General features: G+C 39.4%; 1 protein-coding gene across 1 annotated transcript in view; it reads left to right on the top strand.

Moving 5' to 3' along the window:
* The window catches only part of dock4b (dedicator of cytokinesis 4b), a 151,962-nt gene that overhangs the window by 43,482 nt on the left and 94,163 nt on the right, over window positions 1-14,317 (top strand). Inside the window, exons 2-5 of the mRNA XM_088346703.1 lie at window positions 8,866-8,949; window positions 11,491-11,531; window positions 12,225-12,377; window positions 12,468-12,616. Of these exons, the coding sequence (XP_088202829.1) occupies window positions 8,866-8,949; window positions 11,491-11,531; window positions 12,225-12,377; window positions 12,468-12,616 (427 nt within the window). The remainder of the gene's footprint in view (window positions 1-8,865; window positions 8,950-11,490; window positions 11,532-12,224; window positions 12,378-12,467; window positions 12,617-14,317) is intronic.

Here is a 14,317-nt window from a genome sequence, read left to right as displayed (position 1 = left end):
GAGTACATGATGTAGTTTGTTCAGCTGTTTTACGTGGGTGTCCAATTCAGACCGCAACTACACAGGAAGAAACAATCAGAAAAGGGCTGGGTGACTGTTTAGCCAATCATAATGCAGAACACAATACTCAATAATAATCCGCGATACAGTGAGGGATTACTACAATCATATTTTATTTTTTCGATTCTTACTTTGGAAATATGTTGCTGCTAATGTATTTGCAATATTTTTTCATTGCACTACTGTTCTGTTGCTCTTGTGAGGCCAGTTATTATTTGCCTATTTATACTTACATTCTTTTTTTAAATCTCATTTTCTCTTTTAAGACTGTTATTACGTATTTATCTTAAAGTTCCATGTCTAATCTTGTCATAAACAATGTTCACTACGATGTTATCAATGACATTAAAGACTTATTCTATTGCATTCTTCTCTTCTCTTCTCTTCTCTTCTCTTCTCTTCTCTTCTCTTCTCTTCTCTTCTCTTCTCTTCTCGTCTCGTCTCGTCTCGTCTCGTCTCGTCTCGTCTCGTCTCGTCTCGTCTCGTCTTGTCTCGTCTTGTCTAGTCCATTCTGTCAGGACCAGAACAGAAACAGGACCCACTTGCGTTGCGTTTCTCACAAGTTCTATTGGAAGAAAGCGAAAAGGTTGCGCCCACGGTCCGGTGATTGCTGGACGCGGGAAGCAAATCGCTCTTAACGCGGAAGTGGCTCTTCTGTGGCGAACGATGGCGGTGTCGGGAACGGAAAAATGGGTCAGGAGCCGGGACAGGAGAGCAAAAACATGGTTGGGGTTGGAAACGTGTCGTAAGCCAGGAAAGGAGAGAAGACATGGTCGGGGACACAAAGAGGTTGAAAGCCGAGACGGGAGAGTAGACATGGTCAGGATAAAAAACGAGTCGAAGCCGGGGGACAGACGGGAGCAAGGAAATGGTGGGAGTGAGGGTCGAAAAAGGCTTGCCTAGTGTTAGCTGAGGTTCGCAGAAGGACTGACAAAAGGAGACAGATAGGAGTGGGTATAAATAGGGACAGTGAGCCAATCAGAGTCCGAGGCAGTTGGCGCCAAAGGAGCGGGCACAGGTGATTCACATCGGTAATCATGACACTATTCCATTCTATTATTTTCTAAATGTTTACAGGTACACTATACAGTACTTATTTTTGTTAAACCAAGCGTTGGACCTGCAAAAGATTTTGATGTCATTGTATTCTAGAGCAGTGCTTCTCAACTGATAGGTCGGGACCCAAAAGTGGGTCGTGGGCCTTTGCCTATGCAAAATTATGCGAAGAAAAGAAAAGAAAAAAAAAATCCCGAGAGTCATTTAGACTCCTTAGCCTCAGATGACATTAATTCCCTGCAAATATTAGTTAAGACCCACAAATTCACACCACAAAAAAAGACCGATAAAGTTTATTTACACATGCTGAGCGTGGCCTAACGCAGATACACAGAGAATATATGACATCTTGAAGACAAAGCTGCTGAACTGAAGCCTTTTGGATTTAAATTAAAAAATGCAGCTACAGTAATTGAGCAGGTAATAGTATTGTTATAGTATTAGATTAATATTATACGAGTAATTTTACTTCTGCTGGTCTTTTAAAAATTTGAATATATTTAACTATATATAAATGGCACCACCCTTTCATTCAATACATTTGAGACGGGCCATTTTTTTCTGGATTTGGGTCGCGGCCTGTAATTAGGGTGCCATATTGTGTCCTGAAGTCAGACCAGTTTAGAACCGCTGTTTTAAAGTATTTCATCATATAATAATTAAAAAAAAATTAAAGGTTTCTACTTTACATATTTCGTGGAAAACGAACGATGACTGTACCATGTCAAAGTTTAGGCCCCATCCTGGACTATTTTTATTTTCATCCGGTTTCTCTCACTGAGGAAAGGCGACGGGGCCTCAAATGGCTCTAGCAGGTGTCTCTACATCCGCTCCCGGTGCAGTCTTGTCAAAACGCGTTCAATTCAGCCTCAGAAGAAGAAACACAGCCGGGAGGGGGAGGGGCTTGTACAAAAGCCCCTTCAATAACTCAAACCCTGATTGAAGGAAGTATGAGAAACCCGATCAAATACATGACTCGCACTGTCACTGGAATTTTACTGGACCAGTGTTTCTCAACTAGTTGGTCAGGGCCCAAAAGTGGGTCGCAGACCCGTTTTCAGTGGGCCTTTCCTTTGGCAAAGTAATGCAAGGAAAAAGATATAACGGAGGGTCAATTACACTCCTTAGACTCGTGAGATGGAAAATGCCCTGCTCGATCTCGTCTACCTGTTCAGTCAATGCCGTGTTTGTGTGGGACAACAACTCAATTTATTGTGATCTCGTTGGTTTTATTTCCTGTTTATTTACGGGGGGGAGGAAAACAAGCAGAGAAGAAATACGTCAAATTAGTTGAAATGAATATATATATATATATATATATATATATATATATATATATATATATATATATATGTCTCATCTCATCTCATTAGCTGGACCGCTTATCCTCAGTAGGGTCGCGGAGGTGCTGGAGCCCATCCCAACAATCATCAGGCAGTGGACAGGGGACACCCTGAACTGGTTGCCAGCCAATCATACTGTACAATTTATAAATATCTATTCTACTTTTGCCCATTTTCCCACCACTGGAAAAAGTTAAAACATTTTGTGTAAACGTTTGTCCTCCTAGAGAAAACATATTAAAAGAAAAATGTATTTCCTACCCAATATTTTTAATTCGTAACCATTTTTGTAAAAGCGCCATCATCTATTTTTACCTGATAAATCATTGCACAAATAGGGTAATATACTGCACAAAAACTTTTAGTTCTTTTTAAGGTATAAAAAACATGAATACATATGGTAAATTGATTTTAACAATAAGCAAAACTACATTAACTATGATGTAAACATGCATTTAAAAATATTCTTAGGGCATAAAATTTTCATTTATTATGCATAACATGAGCCTCACCTAGCGGAAGGTGACGTAAATGTCTCTCATCTTTCTGCTACAAGGACCCAATTAAATTTAAATGCACATTTATGATAGTTCATGTATTTTTGCTTACTTTTCAAATGAACACAGTTTTTCCTTTGATTTCTTTTTACCAGTAGGAGGCACTAACTAATACACACTGTCTCTTTAAGTTTACACTTTTTTAAAATCAGATATCCTCATTAGCGCTAAGTCCTGTCCAATCTGACAATCGTGAGTGGTCCACTCCCACATGTTCATTATACAGCATTTATATCATTAATATGCTAATTTCTTAACACGACTACTGGTGGCGCTCCCCTGGCCTACGTTGCTGCCAGTTGCCCACATCATGAATATTCAACAGTTGGCCGTGATGCGTTTAAGACTGCTGAGGAATGTAAAAAAAAAAAAGGAAGTGGCACATTTTTCCAGTTACACTTTTTTTTCAGAGTATATACAAAAGAACTGAAATAAAACATGTTCCTTAAATGCTCCCTGTGTTCTGGGTTCTGGGTTCTCAGTGGCCACATGTTCGCTTAGATATAAAACAAAGAATACCCAAAAAAAGACCACCCGTCGTTTAGCGACGTGACACGAAAACATTCCGAGTCAAACCAAAACTAGCTGAGCTATGCTTTGTCTTGGCCAACTATGTTTCCCGAATCAAATGGCCTTGTGGTTTAGTTTGTGAAAAAAGAGCTCTAAATACATCCCATAACTGTAAATGCCTGATGGATGCGAGGCACTAAATCGGGGACTGCCATTATCAATGCTGAGACTTCTTTTACTTTGCAAATACAGACTGCACAGATGACTTACTGAATAGTTTTGCTAATGTTGGGTACTTAAGTTTGTCGGTAATTCAGTTCAATTTATATTTTCTTAAAAATCCTTCAAATTTAGTTAGCAAGCACATTTTTGTGTTTTCTTCATAATTAATTTCCAAATAATTGATTATTTCTGTGTAAAAAATGCTGTTATGGAAGTACTTCACAGCCTCAGTGCGTTGGTGGTTGAAAAATATTCTGAAATCTATTATCCCCTCCTGCATACTGCTGCAAGCAGATATTTTACAGATTTTTTCTGGGTTCTGGTCCCCGCTAACTAAGATACAGCTAAATTATGGTTTTGGGATAACTAAAACCCATCCATCCATTATCTGCACCGCTTATCCTCAGTAGGGTCACGGGGGTGCTGGAGCCCATTCCCAGCTATCTTCGGGCAGTGGGAAGGAGACACCCTGAACTGGTTGCCAGCCAGTTGCAGGGCACACAGAGCCAGACAACTCACTCGCGCATACACACCTCGGACAATTTGGACGGCCCAATTAACATGACATGCATGTTTTTCGAATGTGGGAGGAAACCAGAGTGCCCGGAGGAAACCCACGCAAGCAAACTCCGCTCAGGAAGGCTGGTAGCTGGATTTGAACCAATGACGGACGCGCTTACCAATAACCTGCTGTTCTGCCGATACCTAAAACTGCTGACAAAAATACTGAAAATATCAATGAATACTTCACCTATTGTGTTATCATCATACCAGCTCAGTAGCCTAGATGGTAAGGCGCCCGCTTTGAGACTGGGAGGTCGGTGGTTCGCGCCCCGGCCGAGTCATTCCTAAGACTTAAAAAGTGGTCGGCGGCGCCCTCTGTTGGCTGCGGCTGCATCGGCTCGCTACAACGGGTCAGGTGCAATCGACATTTCGTTCTGTGTACATTGTTACACAGAATGACAATACAAGGAAATTATTATTATTATTATTATTATTGTTATTATCACTAGTGATATTATTTATTGAACATTTTGAATCCCGCATCCAAACATAACATCCTGTACAGTCTCATCCTTTGTTGTGTTTGTTACTAATCAAGTATTCATATTTGAAAGAACATTCCTATAACACAAAGCCTATAAATAACCTATCACGCTCGGTACTGACGCTAAAGGTGCAAGCGCCGGCGATGTCACCTTCTATGCAATGATAATGAGCTGCTACAAAGTGAAACCTGTGATAGCTAAATCTACATTAATTCCGTTTGCATTTGAAATTAGATACCTTAACATGAGTATCTTGAATAATCATAGTGAGGAAAAACATTGTAATAGGTTGATTTGGAAATTTGATATCAATTCTTTTGAAACTGCTTATCTGAAAGTTACAAAAGACCCTCGGTTCACGACATTTGTCCTTTGTGAGATTGGGAATTGCCGGTGGATAAAGAATAATGTACAACTTATGTGCATGTGATGAATCAATAAATAGATATACACGTAAAGGGAAAATGAAATAGTATTCACCTTTATTTTGATGTGACTTGAGCTGGTCAAGTGGAGTAGTGGGTCGATGCAAAGGTGGGAGGAGATAGCTGGTTACAATTAAAACTGTATTTAAAACCTTAACTTGTAAGGATCATTTTTCCTTGCTTCAATTGACTCCATAGTTTTCAAAAGTAGTCACGGTCACCAATTGGTAATGGCCATAAAACTTGGCGAGGTTCGCAATTTGTGTGCCCCCTTTGTATTTTGTGATAATCGCAAGCTTCGTTTCCATGGTTATCATGTTTTTGTATCACGGACACGAAGTATACGAGATTTTGAACTGAATGAAAAGAGAGAAACCTATTGTAGGAAGTAGTTCAGCCAATAGCATATCAGTATTTTCCCGATGCTGAGATGCAAGCCAGCAGACCAGCTTTTTACAACTTTAACCAATAGCCAAGAGTTCTCTTAGAGAGGTATTCCATCATAGGTAAAAACACAAAATTTTCAAATTAAGTTTTTGGCCGCGCAAAAAAAAGTATGTTTTTAATGTTGTATAGTAGCAAAAATGAGGGGCTGAAAAAACATCTGAAAAAATAATTATTGTATTGTACATACTTTGTAAGTTTGTAAAAGATATATAGAAAATGCCTGATCTAGAACCAATTAAGCACAGTGCTTAGTCAATGGAGACGTAAATCCAGAACTAAACCCAAGCCCATTTTTAAGGGACAGATGTCAGAACCAGAACAAACGGAAGACCCAAACGCATAATGTTTCACAACAAACTTTATTGCGCAAGCGGAGAAGTAAGGTGCGGGAAAACAAACGTCAGCAATTTGGTGATCGCTGGGCTGGCGGAGCAGGGAGCTCACGGGATCGGAGGGTGGTCGGAAGGCGGAAACGAATTGAGCAGCCGGGACGGGAAATCGGAGCTTGGTCGGTGGGCAGAAACAAGTCGGGCAGCCGGGACCGGAGATCGGAGTGTGGTTGGAGGAAGGAAAACGTCAGGGAGCCGGGGGCGATCGTAAAGCCAGGGGCTGACGAGCAGGATACAGGAAAGGACAGGACGGACGAGAGCCAGAGTCAAAAAGTGCTTGCCTTGCATGTGCGGAAGTTCGCTGACGGACTGACAAGGACGAGTGGAAGCGTTGAGTTTAAATAGGAGGGGAACCAATCGAGAAACGAGCATCACCTGGAGCCAAACGAGCTGGCACAGGTGAGGGCAATGGGCAATTATGACAACAGGCAAATAAATACATTAAAATCAGTAAACCTTTTTATAGACAAGGAAACCATGAATAGGCTCATTAACAGCATTAGAACAGTAAATACAACAAATAGTATGTGCATTTTGTGAAATATATTAAGTGGTTATCAAAAGTTACGAACTTTATAATTGTCAAAAGTTTGAAATGAAAAGTTCTTAACAACTTTTTTTTTTTTACGTTTTCAGATGCATACTTTAATTTCTAATACATGGATTAGGCTCAGTCCGGCATAACGCTTAAGCTCTCATTTATAGCGAAATATATGCATATAGAATCTACAATGCATGTCATCAAAACAGTATTGGCTTGAATGTAACTTGAATCTCACGAGGCAAGTCGTTAGACTCTTTTTAAATGTTTGTGTATCACCGAGGTAGTGCCATGATACGCAAGGTCTGCTTTGAAAACCTTGCGAACAGTTTTTCCATTAGCCAAATATGTTCCCGTACTTAAGAAGTTTTGGTACACGTTTTTGATGGTGAAGCTGTAATTTTTGTATGTGAGGGCTTAAAACAGAGACACTATAAGCATGAGCGACTCTCGGCCAAGATTATGTTTTTGTTAAATGCCTTAATCTGTTGAAAAGCATGTCTAGTGACAATAGTAGACAATGGAATTTGTTGTCCACTACTCCTATTATCAATTTTTGTTGATAATGTCAACGAAGGGTTGCACCCCTACTGTGGTCATAAAAAAAACATCTTTCCATCAAATTCACAAGTCACGACGATGCCAACCTAGACATGGAAGCTTCTGAGTCATGACGTCAAGGTTTGTGATGCTGATGAAAGTGGACGCATTTCCCTGACATGCCACTTCTCTGTCAGGCCGCCGCCTCCCTGTCATCAAGTAGGAATATTCGGGCTGACATTTGGTGGGATTTCTTTCTTCCCTGATTTTTTGTGGGCTGGCATCTGTGCCTTCTCTCTTCCCTTGCCACTTTTATCAGCAAGCATCGCTTCACTCCTACCCACGAGAGTCTACCTGTCGCGCTAAGAATGGAAATGCACGCTTGGACAGATTTTTAGGACAGAAACAATTGCTCTCGAGCGGCATGAGCAGTTTAAGTTCCCGCGTTATGTGGTTAAGGGCGCAAACGTGGACTGAGATATAAAGATGTGGTAAAGACTTGGAAAGTTCTATGAAGCTAGTTCAGCACTGTTTATTTTTTGCCCATTCTTGGTTGGGCATGTTTTAGTTAATTACTCTAGTAATTGCATATTATTTTAGGATTTCTTTCTATTGAACAAATATGATTTCTCTCTTTTAAAATGTTGCACATTTACCACCATTTATTTTTAAAATAATTTTTCTAATTTTTTCGAGCTAAAGAAATCATTTTTGTTAGAAAACCCTTTAAAACAGTTTTGCAAAGAAGAGTGGGTCAAAATTCCTCCTCAGTGTTGTGAAAGACTCATGACCGATTATCATAATGGTTTGATTTCTGTTATCGCTGCCAAAGGTGGCTCAAGTCGCTATTAAGAGCCAATCACTTTTTCACATATGGCCAGATGGGTTTTTATTTTTTTTGTGCCTCAATAAATGCATTCAACATTACGTTTTGTACTTCCTTGGCTTTTCCATATGTTATATATATATATATATGCAGGCAGCACGGCGGCGCAGTGGTTAGCGCATGTGCGGCACAGTTCATGTCCTGGAAACCTCCTGCGTGGTTTCAAATCCAGCTCCAGACTTCCTGTGCGGAGTTTGTATGTTCTCCCCGGGCTTGCGTGGGTTTACTCCAGGCACTCCGGTTTTCTCCCATGTTCCAAAAACATGCATTTCAGGTGAATTGGCCGGTCCAAATTGTCCCTAGGTGTGAATGAGCGAGTGAGTTGTCTGTCCCCGTGTGCCCTGCGATTGGCTGGCAACCAGTTCAGGGTGTCCCCTGCCCACTGCCCGATGATTGCTGGTTTGGGCTCCAGCACCCCCGCGACCCTACTGAGGATAAGCGGTGTAGCTAATGAGATGAGATGATATATATATATATATATATATATATATATATATATATGGTTATGTTGAAGCATTTTGATTATATGAAAGAATGGCTTTATTATCATCATATTAGTATAAGGAATTTGGAGGGTTTCCCCTTTTAGTGCGAGTAAAACAAATAAATTAACACATTTCATTGTACTGTTATGGATGTCTGTAAAAAATAACAAATAAAAAATACCTAATTCAAACAACATTTCAAGTAATACATTTTATTTTAATAAAACTCAATTGACAAAAAGTGAAATAAGTAATGAAATCGTTAAAATGAAGACCATTGTCAGCCGATAGATCAGGACAGTGATCATACATTAGATAATTGCCCTCACATATCACATTGTTTTCTTGTTCACAGTGCTGGCAAGTTTCCGAGGCGGCGTCCAGCATGGCCTGCCGCTGGAGATCGGCGATACGGTGCAGATCCTGGAAAAATGTGAAGGTAGCTCTTTAACTCAATTATTTAATTCAACTGGATGAATGGAGAAAAAAAAAAATCTCATTACAGTTCTTCCTGTTTTCACTTCCACTTTGACAAATAATCTCGCTTAGCACATACAGTAATCGGCGCCTCTCGACGGGCACGATGTGAGAACCGAGGCGAGAAAGAAAATAAATTGCTTCCGCTTGCAAACACGGGTTGCAAACGTCCTCCAGTGGAGGTCACGTGCAATAAGGAGCCTCCGACTTGTGTTTTTGCACTCAGCTTGAGCTAATACTGCACGGCTCATCCGAGAAGCTTCTTGAGGGTCGGCACGCCAAATGAGAGCTGGAAAAACATAAAAAATTCCTTGAAGGGGAGCTGAGTGCCTTTGCAGCCACGCAGCCCCCGCAGAGTCTGCTTTGCTTGTCCGCATTCACCCACGTACGCTGCTCTGCTGTTGTTCCATTTGAGCTGGATCATCTTGCAGTCATGCAGCAGAGTTAAATTGCACCAAGAACAAAATATCTTTCTCCTGGTGGATCATTTGACATGTTTTAATTATTGTTTTTCTTGTTTTATTTATTATTTTGTAATAATTTTACTACTTTTTTAATACTAAAGGTGAGTGCAATGTCTTAGGTGTCCTTAAATAGTTAAAAATTGAATATTTTCTTTATCAAGTATGTGTTACTAATGCCCAACTGAGTTCAAAGAGCCTTTATCATTATTTTCTTACTGTGCCTATCTGCTTTTATTTTCCTTTAACAACGCTGTTCAGGGCGCGCAACACGTTAGGAAGCGCAAATGGGAGGACAAGGGAGAAAGAGGGTGGGGAGTTATTTCCTGCTTGTCTCCCCGTTTTTTGTCTGTCTAGCATAAAAATGGTGAAAGTAAGAGTTGGCTATCACAGTTACCTTTGGGCAGTGGGCAGGGGACATCCTGAACTGATTGCCAGTCAGTTGCAGGACAACCCAAATTTCCAAAAAGATTAAACATGTTTATTCAAGCGCGTCCAAGAAATGCACAAACTTGCATGCGCCAGACAAAAAGCTTGACAGGCTTCAGTTATCATTAAAGCTTCTAACAATGACGTCAGTGAGCATATAATGTTCACATTCCGTGCAGCACCTTTAAAGTGTGGACTTTTTTGTATTTTACTTTTTAGTTATTTTACTTTACTTTTTTCATGTTTTTTAGCTGAAAGTAGCACTTTGGAACTTCAACAATTGCACAAAAGTAGTATAATAAGTAAAATAAGAAAAACGATTTATTTCAGCCTTAATTAACAGGACAAAAGAGCTGCCTTGCATGACAAAATTTTGCTCTATTGACCCCAGCTTTTAGCAATAGTTGAATGGGGATAATTAATTGTGGTCGAATCAGTGCAGTTCATTTTAGGGAGGCGACAATGGCTCGCTTTAGTCAACTGAACACAAAAAAAGTGAGCTGCCGGTTCCTGCTCTTAGCGATTGTCGGTGTGCCAGGATGGTACGCAGGATTTTACGGGTGCTTGAAATTGCTGAAAGTGCTTACATTCTGTTTTCAAGGTTTGAAAAGTGCTTGAGTTTTGGGAAAAGTGCTTATCCAGGATGTCATAAACGTCACTTGTCACAGTTCGAGATAGTTCCATCAAGTGACAGCGGTCCAGTAATTAAATGTATAGATGAATTCCTTTAATAATCTTTTTAAATTAAAATCCATATATCCAGATCCCTCACATTTCTTCAGAGATTTCATTATACTGTTTATTAGAACATCACTGAAGAAACACGAATCTGACACAATAAAAATAAGTATGTAAACAAAGGCCATGGCTTACTGGAAAGATACCATCCGGTCTGATGAGACAAAGGTTCATTTATTTGGCTTGGATGGTGCAAAGTGTGGCATAGGGTGGCAAGTTTCGAATTTACTTCTAAAATTACAAATTAGCATGTTATCACTATGTTGTTGGTATGATTATACCAGGTTAATTATTGGAACTAGGGTTAAATAGATACAGTCAACCACTAAAAATAAATCATTTGATAAGAAAATGACAATGACCCATATCTGATGAGCTACTGGCCTTTCAGCTGGCACCACCGTAAACTTTAATATTGGTGGGATCAAAAATAATAACGATGACAACATTTAAGCATTAGTTAGTATTATTATTATCATTAACAATATACTAATGTATTATTTCTTTGTCAAATGGTACTAGATAGGTTAGAAAAGTGGGCTTAGAAAGTCCTTAAACTGTTATTGAATTTGGCCAAGAAAAAGATGTATGAACCCTGGTTACGCCTCCCAGTAAACCAGCTCTGCCGGTCCATGCTTACAACAATATGGGTTAGGGTTAAGGTTAGTGCAGTTCATTCAAGGCAGGAATACAGTAATGGCAAAAAAAGAGGTGCCGGACCTGACAAAAGTGCTATCTGCCAGTCCTGGCTCGCACCAATATGCAATCAAGAATAATGGGAGATTTGATGACGGCCTGAGGAGTGCAGTTCACCTTTTGAAGGAAAGAATGGCAAAGACAAACAAAAAAGTACTTTGAGCTTTTTGTCTTTGCAGGCTGGTATCGAGGCTTCATTATGAAGAATCCTAATGTCAAGGTAGGTATTATTTTTTGGTGTTATTTATAAGTTTATAGTTTGACAGAAGCTCCAAGGAAAGAATACATCAATACATGTTGAGCTTGTGAGACAAACAAGAGAGGGCCGTAAAACCCTCAACATGAAAAAATTCAACCTGTGTCATGGAGCCCTTTCTTTCGATTCAAATCTTCCAGGGTACAAAAAGGCAGATGAACCCTAAAGGGTGTGGAAACATGATTGACTAACAGTGACAAGGATGCAAAAGGTGCGCAAGCGTTAATTAGTCGTCAAAATAAACCAACCCTGGTTTATTAAGAATATCCTTTGTAGGGGTTTAATAATTAAAAGTAGAACTACCCTGGCATTGTAAGCATTGTTCATTGCAAGCAGAATGAGAACAAATGTACAAACACATAATAAATATAATATTACATCATATTCTAAAAGCCCTCACTTGAGCCATTTCTTATTATTTAATGTCCTAGACTACAAAAAGCAAATGCACCCTAAAGTGTGTGGAAATCAAAGAACAGCAACATTATTGTGACAATGATGTCGACAGTGAGGTATAATAGTCAGAATAACTAACTGGCATTCTATGCGATCTCCTTTGCAGGTGTCCAATATTAAAAACAGAATAAACTTAGCAATATCAATTCATATCAGGAGGTATCTGTGAACCATGGTTAACCTGTTTAACTGCACCTGTAGGGCATCTTTCCGACAAGTTATATCCACCTCAAGAACGCCCAGGTGAAGAACAAGGGTCAGTTCGAGCAAGTCCTCCCTGTGGAGGACTCGGTCATCACTGAGATGACGTCCACGCTTCGAGACTGGGGGGCCATGTGGAAGCAGCTCTATGTGGTGAGAGGAGAGACATGTGGGGATTTTTTTTTACCCCCTCAATTCTAGAATGAATGTTAAAAGAGGTTCCCTCAACCCCTCACTCCACAGAAGAACGAAGGAGATCTGTTTCACCGGCTTTGGCACGTGATGAATGAAATCTTGGACCTGAGGCGGCAGGTGCTGGTTGGCCACCTCACCCACGACCGCATGAGGGACGTCAAGCAGCACATCACGGCCCGTTTGGACTGGGGGAACGAGTGAGTTCTTTGTTGTTTCCTGTTCAAATCAAAATCCGGGTCCTGAGACAAAGCGCTGGAATAAGCAATTTTAGGTTTTTATTACAATAAAACAAATGAAACGAATACACCAAAATATTCTGGTATTGTATGTAAAGAACTAGGCTTCAATGGCTTTCAAAGTGGCTGACAATCATTTATATAGCAAAGAGGAAGAACACAAAAGTGGAAAATTCCCAAAGCACCAGCTTCACACCTGTCCTTCATCCAGACAACTTCCTGCAGTTGTTCTTTTTCGTACTCAAAGTAAATCACAACACCACTTCGAACAATGTAGAGACTGTATAACAACTAGATAAATGGATATATTGTGGTGACGAATGATCCAAAAAAGATTAAAAAACTTCAACTTAATTATCAACTATGCTAAATGCACACCTTACAGAAGGGATGAGCTTACTTTCTCTTTACCAGGTGCAAACATGCAAAAAATAAGGCTCAATACAAATAACAAAAAGCAAGGTTAAGAAAAGGAAAGAAAAAGTATGCATATGAAAATATGAAAACATATAAGGTATTGTGTGCACCTTTTTCCAGAGTACAGGACATTACTGTAGTGCTTCTTTCCGCCTTTACCGGCGTGTGGCGCAGTGAGAGGTTACCCAGCATCCACCCAGGAAGAAATCTGCTTACTCTTCTTAGTTCGTGTATAAACATTCTATTCTGTATCTCCAGCGCGCTAATAACTTTGACTTTTTTGTCGCTTAACTCCTCGTACATCCATTCAATAGGGTTGGTGTAAAGTTTAAAGAAGAGGCGAGCCGTTTCATTTTAAATGAAATTGGAATATGGAAGATGATGCTGTTGAGAAAATCGTTGGATCACTTTTTTTGGCCACTTTTTACCACGGAAGAAGAAGTCTCCTAATTCTTGAAGGCCATCTTCGAAAAGTAACTTAAACCTAACTTAATTTATCTTTATAGAGCATATTTTTTGATGAAATGTGTATTTTTAGTTCAAAACAACACAGGTTACTTCTAAAAGCCTTAAACATACTTTAAACATACATTCCATACAAAATATAGCACTCAAGCAACTTATGAACAAATAAAACTTACGAACAATAGTCCAGAATCTCGTTCGTAAATAGGGCAGCGTCAGTACATTCGAAAATATGGATAATCATAAAGTGCGTTTATTACCACTAAATGATTAAATTGGTAAAGGGACAGTTTGTGTTATTTTACCACTTGTAAACACATGTCGCTGTTTTATGTCGTGCACTAGAAAACAAGTGATAAAAAACACAATTAAAAATACAAACTACAGAGACTCAAAGTGGCCATGGCACCATTTCTCTTTTCAATTTTTTTACCCAACCTTTCTCAAGGTTTTTATTTTGTTGGGTATCAGTAGCAAAAAGATGGCTGACAATTTTATCAGCTCATGTTTTGTAAAATAAATCAAAATTTCTTGATCTTGAGTATTTTTTTTAAGGCAGGTTTATATGATAGTTCATATTTTTGGTTGTTATTCAAATCAATATTCTTCTTTAAATTGCTAGGCCTTTTCATAAGGCTTATATATATACACACATAGGGATACAAGTCTCTCTGAAAATGATTGTTCGATGTTAACCAAAGGAGAACAAGTGAAGACTGTACAAAAAGACTCTTCAACGCCAAATTCTAAATCTATTTTAAAAGCCCTCACCTGAGTACT

Source organism: Urocampus carinirostris, chromosome 11 (assembly GCF_059441175.1).
Source record: "Urocampus carinirostris isolate Australia breed hairy pipefish chromosome 11, RoL_Ucar_1.0, whole genome shotgun sequence".
NCBI classification, from domain to species: Eukaryota; Metazoa; Chordata; class Actinopteri; order Syngnathiformes; family Syngnathidae; genus Urocampus; species Urocampus carinirostris.
Note: the sequence above shows the minus strand (reverse complement) of the source record. Positions and strands in the feature narration are given on the sequence as shown.